The sequence below is a fragment of the Sarcophilus harrisii genome, chromosome 2 (assembly GCF_902635505.1).
Source record: "Sarcophilus harrisii chromosome 2, mSarHar1.11, whole genome shotgun sequence".
NCBI lineage: Eukaryota > Metazoa > Chordata > Mammalia > Dasyuromorphia > Dasyuridae > Sarcophilus > Sarcophilus harrisii.
This window is the reverse complement of record NC_045427.1, coordinates 122,987,510-123,000,408: the sequence shown is the minus strand read 5'-3', so window position 1 is coordinate 123,000,408 and position 12,899 is coordinate 122,987,510. Positions and strand designations below refer to the sequence as shown.

At 30.9% G+C, this 12,899-nt stretch overlaps 1 protein-coding gene across 3 annotated transcripts in view; it reads right to left on the bottom strand.

The window, feature by feature from the left end:
* Nucleotides 1-12,899, bottom strand: part of KCNU1 (potassium calcium-activated channel subfamily U member 1) — a 281,023-nt gene that overhangs the window by 207,462 nt on the left and 60,662 nt on the right. For all 3 annotated transcript variants that reach the window (XM_031950682.1, XM_031950683.1, XM_031950684.1), the window contains exon 5: nucleotides 9,190-9,301. In XM_031950682.1, coding sequence (XP_031806542.1) covers nucleotides 9,190-9,301 — 112 coding nt within the window. The remainder of the gene's footprint in view (nucleotides 1-9,189; nucleotides 9,302-12,899) is intronic.

Genomic DNA, 12,899 nt, shown 5'->3' with positions numbered 1-12,899 from the left:
AAATAAAGAAACTTCATACCCGTGGGTGAGGGGGATAAACGTCCTCAGCTGCTGCATTGGCCCTCCGGCCGTAATTTGAGGACCCCTGCGTCTAGCCCCATCAAATTTTTCTTATTTAAGTGATAATGAGTCTTGGACATCTTTGGACAAACTCTATTTACTGTGTACCAATATCTGCTCACTTAACCCATTCCCTGCAACCTTTCTCCTTTTCCCACAATGTCCAATGCCAACTTACTTTTTTTGATCTCTCATTATCAAATGTGGCTTCATCATAAATTTTTTTTTCCTTTCTCATTTCTCCCATTTTTTGCAATTGCTGAAATCTGGCTCATCCCTGGCTATTCTTTCTAGCTCTATATTTTCACTCTTAAGTTCTGACTCATTGGTTATGGTGGAGGAGTATGAATGTGCTTTGCCAAGCATTGTGATTTCCAGACTCTAACACTTTTACTAGTAGTTTCTGGCGTTCAATAAATTCATATTTTAACCTGCAAAGATTCAGGTATCTGTTATCTGAAAAACTTCAGGACACTTTTTTTTCCCTCTATGAATCCAATGTCCACTTCATGGTCTTTTTTCATCTCTCACACCTGGCATTATGCTAAGAAACTACTACTACTTCAATTACTTTAACTTCCCAGTTTCTTAACTATATTTACCATGATCCACTCCTCCAAATTACTTCAGCTATACAGACATATGTATAGACATGTGTCTTTATTTTGTCATTTTACTTAAGTGTTCTAATTTCATGTTCATATGGTAAAAATCTTTCATCATATCATTGTTTCTTCTGCCTAAAATGTATTCTTCATTCTTACCTGTGATTTACAAAATCTCTATCTATCCATACTTTCTTTCCTTAGTCATCAACTCCTCTCACTCTTCTGCTTTCTCTATCTTGATCTTTGTAATCTACACTTTCCCCTACTCCTTTCCCCCTTATCCTATCACAACATCAAAAAACTATATAGAGTGAGTGTATTATTAATTGATGTTACACAATCTTAACTGGTTCCACATTAAAACAATATAATTTTAACCCTGCCTAATTGCTTCATTTTCCCATTTATCATCATGGCTTTTCCAAATCTTTTCATCTTTATAATAACTTCTCAGGTTCTCCTCTGAAGCTTTTGGCTGCTATTTCTTTGAAAAAAAATATGGCTATTTGCCAAAAGCTCCCTCTTCTCTCATTTTACCACATATCACAAGATAGCTTTCTCTTAATTCTGCTTCATCCTGCCTCATATCAAGAGTCTCTTTGCTAAGACAAGCAAAATGGGGACATAATCCCATTCCATTTTGTCTTCTTTTTCAGATTCTCTCCTTTGCCATCTCTACTCTTTCAATAATCTTCGATCTCTCCTAGTCTATTGGCTGCTTCCCTATTGCCTTCAAACAAATTCCTATCTCTCCCATCCTTAAAACAACCTCACTTGATCCATCCATGCAGCTAGTCATTGTTATATCTCTTTCCTGTGTTTTACAACTAAACCTATTAGAAAGCCCTTCACAATAGATGCTGCCACTTTCTTTTCTTTAAATATCTTAACTTTATGCCATTTGGCTTCCAACTACATCATTCAATTGAAATAACAAATAATCTTTTAATGTCCAAATCTAAATCTTAATCTTAATTAGTATTGATTTTTCTGTAACTTTTTACATAGTTCATCATTCTTCCCTTACACACACACACACACACACACACACACACACACACACACGTATTCTTTTTAGAGTTTCCTCAATAGTGTTCTTTCATAGTTTTATCTTTAGAATCTTTCATTAGTTTCACTTGCTGGATCTTCATTCAGTTCATGCCAGCTAATCATGGGTATCAGCTCTTTCCTGGGCACTATTTTGTCCTTCTCTTTTCTACCCCTTCTCTTGGTGATCTCATCAATTCCCTTGGATTAAATTTAATATCATTAGTCACATGATTTTTACATTTATTTATTCAGCCTTGATCTCTTATGACTTCCCTTCAGGCACAAATTTCCAATTGAGTGTTAGACATCTGGAACTCTATGTCCTATAGATATCTTAAACCCAATATGTCCAAGTTGAATTAATTATATTTCATCCCAAACCCATCATCAAAATTCTTAATTATTGTCAAGGGGTGTATTATTTTTAGATATGTATATTCACATCTGAATGTTAAGTATGTACATGTAAGATGTATAGCATATACACACATATGTATAGATACACATGTGTATGTATCTAGACTCCCTTTCCCTTATGTGATCCACATATAGACTTTTGCCTGAGCAAAGAAAAGTAACTATGTGCAAATGCCATTAATCATTATTGATTTTGAAAATTTAAATAAAATCATGGCAAACATATTATAGTAATATATCTCAAAAATGTTTTTCTCATGATCATGTTGAATTTACACCATGAAAACTAGCATTGTTCAACATTAGGAAAACAATATAAATTAAAAATGAAAATATTGAAATTTAATATTAAATAAGAATTGTTAGCCTACCTGAAAGTTGGTCAAAATAAGAATCTTGGATACAATATTACAAGAAACTATTAAGGAAAATTGTCCTAGAAAAAGAACTAGTTCTAGAACAAGAAAATAAAGTGGAGCTAGAAAGAATCTCCTAATCATTGCTGAAAAAGATCCTAAGAAGTAAACTTACAGGAAAGTCATAGCCAAGTTTCAAAATTCCCAGGTCAAAGGGAAAATATTGCAAGCAAGCAGAAAAAAAAAATATTGCATAAAAACAAGCTGGTCACAAGACCTAGTAACTCTTACATCAACAGGTCATAATATGTCTTGGAACATTATATTTAAAGAACAATGCAAGTGGAGTTGTATCCAAGAATAACTTATTCAGCAAAGTTGAGCATAATCCTAAATGGAAACGAAACAAAGCAAAAGAAAAACTGGATATTTGCTGAACTGAAAGACTAAAAACAGAAAGAAAAAAAAAAACACATATGCTCTACTGAATGCATCACCAATTTATGCTAAAAACATTACAAAAAATAATTAAAGAATATTTTTAAAAAGATGATAATAAATCATGTATGAAACTCAATAAAACCATTATATTCAATGGAAAAAACTAAATGCTTTTTCCAAAAACACAGGGATATATCAAAAATGATCCTCTTCCTCCTTGTTGTTTCATATAGTTTTAGATTTGCTAACAATAAAAAATTAAATATATTTTAGAAAGAAAAGTACACCAATTTATTATTGACAAAGCTCTGAATATGACCATTCTGGAATGCAATTTAGAATTATGTGAAGAATATTTATATTCTTTGACCTGAAGATTTCACTTTATATTAATGAAAAAACATCAATGAAAAAACAAATGACTTATGTATGCCAACTTTTTTTGTAGCACCACTTCTTTTTTAATTAATATTTTATTTCCCCCCAATTACATCTTAAATAATTTTAATATTTATTTATTAATTGAATTTTAAATTTCCTTCCCCACTTCCTTTCCTGATTATGAAGACAAGCAATTTGATCTAGGCCATATATATGGAGTCATTCAAAACACTTTCATGTTTTAAAAGGTTCAAGAGATAGAGTTTCTGGATAATTTAATTATTTTGTTAATAAAACTATTAATAAAAAGAAAGGTCATTTGGTTGCTTCTCTTTTATCAAAGACCGCTAATGGTTGTGGAGTCACAGTTTGTATGCCCTTTAAAGAGGTGTTATTCATGAGGACTATCTTGGAATACATGATGGGGTCCCTCAAATCTTGTTAAAATACACATCAATTTCCATATGGTCTGTCTTGTTAGAAATAATTAACACTTCCCTATGGCTCTCTGAGTAAACACAGTAAGGAGGAATACACTCATATCCAAAACTTAGAATTTCTTTTATTGATTGATTAGATCTAGATCTGGTAAATCTTTAAGAGGGATTTCCCACACTGGTTAATTACTGGATGAGGAAGTGGAAAATGGGAAAAACCTTCATCCTTATGCACTAATAAGTTATTAAATGTGAGGGAAACATTTATTTCTCACAATATATTTCCACATTAATCATATTGTGAAAGTAAAGATTGGAAAAAAAAGCAAAAAAACAAGTATGTTTTGATTTACATTCATACTCCATTAGTTTTTTCCCCCGCTCTGGAGATAATTAGCATTTTTCATTATAAGTCCTTTGGAATTTTCTTGGATCCTTAAATTGCTAATGATATTTGTTCTTTACAATTGATTATCATATGATATTGATTTTATGGTGTATATTGTTCTATAGGTTTTGCTCATTTTATTTCAATTCAATTCATGTAAGTGTTTCCAGGTTTTTCTGAAAACATATTGCTCATCATTTCTTATGGCAAAATAATATTCTATCACAATCATTTATATAGACCAAAAATATTGAGGGAATTAATGGAAAAAGAAATACAAAAGTGGTTGGTAAAGGTATATCAAATTTAAAATTATATTATAAAGTGACAATCATCAAAATCATTAACTAAGAAACATAGAGGTGGATCAATGGAATACATTAGATACACAAATCATAATAATAAATGACTATACTAATCTATTCTTTGATAAATCAGAAACTCTACTGTCACTTGGAAAACTCATTATTTGACACAAATTTCTCAGAAAACTGGAAAACAGTGTGATCAAATCTTGGAATAGATCAACATCTCATATTATGTATGAACATAAGATCAAAATCGTTACATTATTTAAATGTAAAGGGTGATACCATGAACAAATTAGGAGAGCAAAATGTAGCTTACTTTTTAGATATATGAAGAAGACTTATCAAAAAAGAGATAAATAATATTTTGAAAAACAAAATGGATAAGTTTTATTACAATAAGTTAAAAAGTTTTACATAAGCAAAACAAATGCTACCAATGTTAAAAAGTAAAGCACAAAGATGAAAAATACATTTTTATTGCAAATGTTTCTGATAAAGGTCTAACTTCTCAAATATATAGATAATTGAGTCAAATTCATGAAAATGCAAGTCATTCTCCAATTAATTTTTCAAAGGATATAAACATGCAGTTTTCAGATGAAGAAATTAAAATTATCTATAGTAATATAAAAATGCTTTAAATAACTACTGACCAAAGAAATGCAAATTAAAACAACTCCAAGGTACCATCTCACACCTGTCAGAGTGACTAAAATGACAGAAAAGGAAATGTTGGATGTTGGAAAAGTTGTGGAAAAATTGGGACATTAATGCACTATTGGTGGAGTTGTGAAGTGATCCAATCATCTGGAGAGCATTTTGTAACTGTGCTCAAAAGGGCAATCAAATCGTGCATACCTTTTGGTAAAGCAATACCATTAATAAGTCTATATCCCAAAGACATAGTAAAAATGGAAAAGACCTACATATACAAAATACTTATAGAAGCTTTTTATGGTGGCAAAGAATTGAACTTTCGAGATGGACAATTGCCCATCAATTGGAGAATATTTCAACAAATTGTAATCTATGAAAATAAAAGAATGCTACTGTGCTGTATGAAATGATAAGCAGGTGAATTTCAGGAAAACCTGGAAAGATTTGTATATTCTGGTGCTGAATGAAGTGAGCAGAACCAAGAGTGAATTGTATACAGTAATAGTAACATTATGTGATGATCAATTATCATCGACTTAAAGCTTTTCAGCAATACAGTGATCCAAGATAATTCTAAAAGCCTCATGACTGAAAATGCTATCTACATACACAGAAAAATCTATGGAATTGGAAGTAGGTCTAGGGATATTATTTCCACTGTTTTTGTCGTTTTATTATGTTTTTCATTTTCATGGCTTTATGACTTTTGTTTTGTTTCTTCTTTCAAAACATGACTAATGTGATAATATGTTTAACAATATTGCATATGTAGAATCTATATCAGATTGCTTGTTGTTTGAAGGGTAGGGAATGGGAGAAAGGGAGAAAAATTTGAAACAAAATCTTATGAAAATGAATGTTGAAAATTATCTTTGAAAATTAAAAAAATGAAATATTTACTTAAAAAAAAGAAGTTGAATGATTGTAATCATTGATAGTTTGATGTTAATTTACCTGCCTTAACCCTTAACCCTAACTTAACTTCACTTTAAGTTGAATGTCTCAGAGATTTTTGATATACCCTATACTGATTGATAACTTTTGAATTGTTTTTTAGGTTTTTAAAATCAATATACATAGTTTGTTGTTGTTGAGCCATTTTTCAGTTAGGTATGACTCTTCTTGGCCTATTTGGGATTTTCTTGGCAAGTTACAAGAATGTCTTGTTATTTTCTTCTCCAGTTAATTTTATAAAAGAAGAAACTGAGGGAAGCATGGACATGTATAGTAACTTCCTTTATAAAAATTTGAAGATGATACAAACTGGAAAGGACAGGGAACAAAGTAAATAACCAGTTTACAGTCAAAAGAGAGAAATCTTATCAGGTTGGAGAATCTGATGAAATTACAAATATAAATTAATATTTGGATTAAAAATAAATTCTCAAATGCAAGATATATATGTAGCTATAGAATAATTAATCTTATAAAAAATTTGGGTATTTTATATAGAGAATTGACTCTATAAGAAATCAAGCCTTTCTCCAATTGATAAATGGTCAAAGGATATGAACAGACAATTCTCAGATGAAGAAATTGAAACTATTTCTAGCCATATGAAAAGATGCTCCAAGTCCTTATGAATCAGGGAAATGCAAATTAAGACAACTCTGAGATACCACTAAACACCTGTCAGATTGGTTAAAATGACAGGGAAAGATAATGCTGAATGTTGGAGGGGATGTGGGAAAACAGGGACACTAATACATTGTTGGTGGAATTGTAAATATATCCAGCCATTCTGAAGAGCAACTTGGAATTATGCTCAAAAAGTTATCAAACTATGCATACCCTTTGATCCAGAAGTGTCACTACTGGGCTTATATCCCAAAGAGATCATAAAGAAGGGAAAGGGACCTGTATTGCAAGAATGTTTGTGGGAGCCCTCTTTGTAGTGGCCAGAAACTGGAAACTGAGTGAATGCCCATCAATTGGAGGATGGCTGAATAAATTGTGGTATATGAATGTTATGGAATATTATTGTTTGGTAAAAAAAAATGACCAGCAGGATGATTTCAGAAAGGGCTGGAGAGACTTAGATGAACTGATACTGAGTGAAATGAGCAGGACAATTATATACCTCAACAACAATACTATATGATGATCAATTCTGATGGACGTGGTCCTCTTCAATAATGAGATGAACCAAATCAGTTCCAATAGAGGAGTAATGAGTTGAACCAGCTACACCCAGCGAAAGAACTTTGGGAGATGACTATGAACCATTACATAGAATTCCCAATCCCTATATTTTTGTCCACCTGCATTTTTTGATTTCCTTCAAAGGCTAATAGTACACTATTTCAAAATCTGATACTTTTTGTACAATAAAATAACTGTTTGGATATGTATACTTGTATTGTATTTAATTTATACTTTAACATATTTAACATGTATTGGTCAACCTGCCATCTGGGGGAGGGAGTAGAGGGAAGGAAGGGAAAAACTGGAACAAAAGGTTTGGCAATTGTCAATGCTGTAAAATTACCCATGCATATAACTTCTAAATAAAAAGGTATAATTTTAAAAAATCTGGGTATTTTAATAGACTACAAGCTTAGTAATTAAAATATGTAACACAAGAAAAAAATCTATTTTGATCTCATCCTGCTTTTACAAAACCAAACTTTCTAATAAGGTATTAATTGTATTTTATAGTTAGTCTTTCTACATTATGTTTTGTGGCTCTTCAAAGGACAGAAACAGATACAATAGTTAAAAGCTCAGGAAAGTAAATCAACCAAAGCTATCTTTCTGAAAAATAAACTGCCTCATAATAAGGGCAACAATTTCCTGTAGTCCTTTCAACAACCTTCCAAGTATTCCCATAATCTCATGAAGGTCTTCATGTAGAGGTTGGATGACTACCTCTAGTTTATGTTGTAGTGAGGACTATTTTTGAATGGAAGTAGTGACTTAATTTCCTTTCATTTTAAAGTTTCTCTGATTCTGAGATTCTAAGAGCTTTCTGACTAAAGTTTAACTGTTTCATGTTTCATTACTGAATCATAATTTCAAATTTGAATAATTTTTATTTGAAGTCAAATTCATAGATGAAAGATGAAATTACCTTTATGGTTTTCTTTATGTTTTTTTCTCTATGTGCAGAGCAATATGAAATGCCAAATATCTAAAGTAATTATGCTTTTCCTTTCCTGTGGACACATATTAAAAAAACTGAACCCATCTGTGACCCATCATTTTTATATGCAGCTTTCTCTTTTCTTTTAGTTTCTTTATCATTGCATCATATTGATGTCTCATTTTTTCCAGTAGAATGCTATTTTTTTGTTAATTAAAACAGTTTTAATATTTTAGGCACACCAAGCTTTTTTTCTACTATCCTTCTACTATCTCCATGAAAGCACAAGAAGGTACCTCTACATTCAAGAACATTATAATTATAAAATTGTTCTTTGTTTCATGCTTTGTCCTGGCCAAGTAATGCATAACTTAATAGTCATTATATAGGTTGAGCAAAATTTGAAATGCAGAGGTAATAACATTTCTCTACATTTAGGTATCAGTTTTTGAAGAACTGAATTAAACTGTTGCCTGCAAGAGTTATTATTAGTTAGTCAATTACAAAAATTCTATAACTGAATATAAATTACTTGAATTTCCTCCTCAAAAGAAAAGGGACTAATTAAATACATTTTAAAAGATAACATTATGTTTATTACAACATTGGTTCTCAAACTTTTCTAATATCAAATATATTTCATGTATCTCTATATCATAAAAGTTGCATTATTAGTGTGCATTGATTGGGGAAATTCTTAATGACTAAAGCACAATACTTTGAATAATTATTTGCCGTTACCTTATAATAACTTTATAACAACACCTTAAGAGATGCAAAATGTAGGTTGTAATCACTGATATAGTTACTTTATCTAGGCTTTAACTAAAGAACTTTCTGTCACATAAACTGAATAATTTTAAACCATAGAGAGGAAAAACATATTGTCTGTCTCTGAAAAGATGGAGAGTAATTCAAGAAAAAAAAACAATTTGAAAGTAAAAAATTAAAGACCTTTATAAGCAAGATATATATGTATATAAAATTATAGATATACTTACCTAGCCAGTTAATGTTCAGATAATAAGAAACAAAAGTTGGTGGAATGGTAAACATATCTACCAAAGAGTTCATCTCCAACCAAAACTTGATTTTGTTATCAGCAGCCACAAACTAGAAATCAAATCAAGAAATTCAGTGGTTTAATTTCTATTTAGATAGGTTCAAATTTAAGGCATCATTAGCATATAAGCTTAATCAATGACAATGAATTAATTAAGAGGGAATTTAATTTCATTCTTTTTTTTTCAATTTTCAGCTAATTAAAAGGTGAGCCTTGTGATGATCCCTATATATTCCAACTTTAGTCAGATATAACATTCCAAAAATTTTGTCCCAAACTGGAATATAAACCAGGTCTTTTTGACTATAAGATTAGCTTTCTATGTACTATCTCATGTTAATTCTCAGTAAAAGTTGCATAGTATGCCCCTCTTTGTGTTGATAAATGAAATTTAATATAAATTTCATATAAAAATGTTAACACCATGAAAGTATAAATCTGATTCAAAATAAAAAAAATTAGTTATTTCTTTTTAATATTATTATATTTTTACATTTACATAAATCTGATTCAAAATAGAAAAATTGAGTTGTTTCTTTTTAATATCTATATTTTTACATTTTAGTGTAAACTTTAGTTTTCAAATATTTAATTTTTCCATCCATGACTTGAAGACACATTCTTGATAGCAGAAAATATAAGAAAAATTTAAAAAAAAACACAAGCAGTTTAGCAAAAATAATCACTACATCAACACAAAAAACAGCATAATAAAGGGAAATGACGCCTTGGCTGAAGTCACAAGTTTGGTTTTGATTTCCAATTCTGTCATTACAGGGCACCTAAGTAAAATCTTATCTGGAAATAAAGGTATAATAATACTTAAACTAGTTGCATAAGAAGGCTAATTTTGAAGAAAATAAGTTATGAAAATCAAAATGTTATAGAAATGTGAGGAATTTTTTTCATACCATTCATTTTACCCTAACTTAATTTTGTGTTATACTTTTTATCCGTGGAATAATAGACTACTGGATTTAGAATCAGGGAAACCTACTGTCTTTTTCTTTTGGGATTAAATGACTTGTCCATAGTCACACAACTAGTATCAAATGTCTGAGGCTGAAACTTCAGTCTCCCTGACTCCAGGGATAGTGTTCTATGTACTGTGCTGCCAGAGCTGCCCCCCAGAGCAGTATTTAACCTTCAATATTCACTAGCTATGTGACTATGGGCATGCCACAAATCTATCTGGTCTCATTTTTCTCATTTATAAATAATAATAATAAATGAAAGATAAGATGTGTTAATCCTAAGGCTACAGTGAGATGATCAATGAAAACCATTTTGCAAATACAAAAATTGTATGTTAAAAGCAGTAGTCATAATCTTCAATGATTTCTCCTCTGATAAACCTGAAGTTCATATCTTATATCCATCATTTATTTACTTGCTCTGTAGGAATAAACAAGTTGTTTATACTTTTAAAGTTTTAATTTTCTCACATGCAAAAGGGGGATAATATGACTTTTGCTACCTATCAATAATGCTGTGAAGATAACCCTTCCTAACATTTATAATGCCATATAAATGCTAATTATCATAATTTTATGTTAATAATTCTATCTAGGAAGGAAGGAATTATTTTCTACGCATAGGACCTTGACAAGGGTAACATCGTTTTTCTACTCACTGAAATTTTCATAACCACAGTGTCATCACATCTACTCCTTAACTGTTCCTTGATCCACTCTAATTTCAGGTTCCTATCATCATCTTTCAACTGGACTATATATACTCTAAATTAGATTCATTTCAAGCCTCTTTCCTCTCTAATCTGTCCTCCAGAGATCTGCTAAAGTAATGTCTCTAAAATGTCTAGCTGACCATGTAATTCTCCTATTTGATTAAGCTCAAGTGGCTCCCTGAGTCTGTGATTGAATATCATCTCATATTTATCTCATTCTTTTAAAATTTATATTTTGAAAAATTTGCAATGTAAATATTGTATTATATTTCTTGTGCATAATTTATAAACTAACAAAGTACACCCTCCTCAATATGCATATACTGGGGATGCATATTTAGGTTTTTTTTTTTAACTATTATATTGTATGATTAAAAATGTTTGGAGCTTTTGATATAAGAAATTCTCATTAAAGGAAATTTATGTTAACAATACAAAATAGCTCCTGATCTACATCTTTTAATTTTGGAGAGCTTCCTGGGCCATTGAGAAACTCTGTGTCAGAGGAAGAACTGGGACACAGGTCTTGTCCACATTAAAAATGTAGGAAGCTAAAATCAGCCCTCTGTTCATGATACCTTGTGGTCTCTAAAATTTATGCTATGCTTTCTCACAGAAATCTTTTGAAACCGTGGTACAAACAGTATTTATGTTTCACAGATGAAAAAAACCAAGGTCAAGAAAAGTGAAATGATCAGCTGCAAATTATTATAGAAATCAGTGATGGAGTTAACATGCCAATATACATATGCTGCACCAAATCAAATGCGTGTTTCTATGCAATTGTACCCTTCCTATCTTTTTTTAAACAATCCTAATGATGACAATGATGCAATTTAGAGTAGGGGTTTTAGCCCATTTTTTTTTATCATGGACTCTGGGTTGGGCTGTTTAAGTCTACATATTCATTCTCAGAGTAGTGCTTTTACATTTATAAAATAAAATGCATAGGATCACAAAGAAAATTAATCATATTAAAATATAGATATGAAAATACTAAAACAACAATTACAACATGCAAATTTATGGACCTATATTAAGAACTCCTCTAGAGCATCCATGGTAACTTGGTTGTTGTCCCTCGTTCCCAAACATTATCAAAATTATATCATTATGTGGGAGAGAAGGTCAGTTCACTTGACTATGGCTGATCAGACCAATAACAGCTCAGAAGGCTCTGCCACAGGATGGACACAAGTAGTCTGTAAAGAGTTGGTAACCACAATACATCAACAAGGGAATGGCTAACTCGTTGTATAAGAATGTAATAGGATATTGCTGTGCAGGAACAGTGAATATAAAAATTTCAGAGTAGACTGGGAAGACTTTAAATGTAGCAGTCAGAAAAGCAATATAAAATATTAATAACAATGTAAATGGAAAGAAAATAGAGCAAAACAATTGAGATTGAATGCTGGAAAAATATCTTGGCCAAGTGTAGAAGGTACAATCATAACCTCTTCCCAACACGCATTCCAGCTCCTCTCCCACCTACCTGAAAATTACATTAGTTTACATTTTAAAAGTATTCAAAACATCCTCTAGATTTGGTTGCTTCAAATGACTATAAACTCATATTATTGACATCACTCCTGTACAAAATAGGTCCCAAGAGCAGCTAGTATTTGACCGATAGTTCAGGATAAGCAACTAAGGCAAGAGAGTTTCATGTGAAACAATTTCAGGTGTCCTCAGAGCCTTAGCTGTTAAATAGTTTTTTTTTTTTTTCTGATAGGATGTTGTTAAATTAAAAAAATTAATTTTTAAATTTAATTAAATTTAAAACTTAAATAATTAATTTACTTTTTTAGGCATCTAGGAGTGACTCATTTTGTTCCAGCATCAAACTTAAACTACCAGGAAACTGGCCTGAGTCAAGTCCAACTCAAAACAAGTCTGGTACTAGGAGAAGAAAACAGGACAGAACATCTCCCCCTACTTTTTCTTTTTTTTCAGGAAGC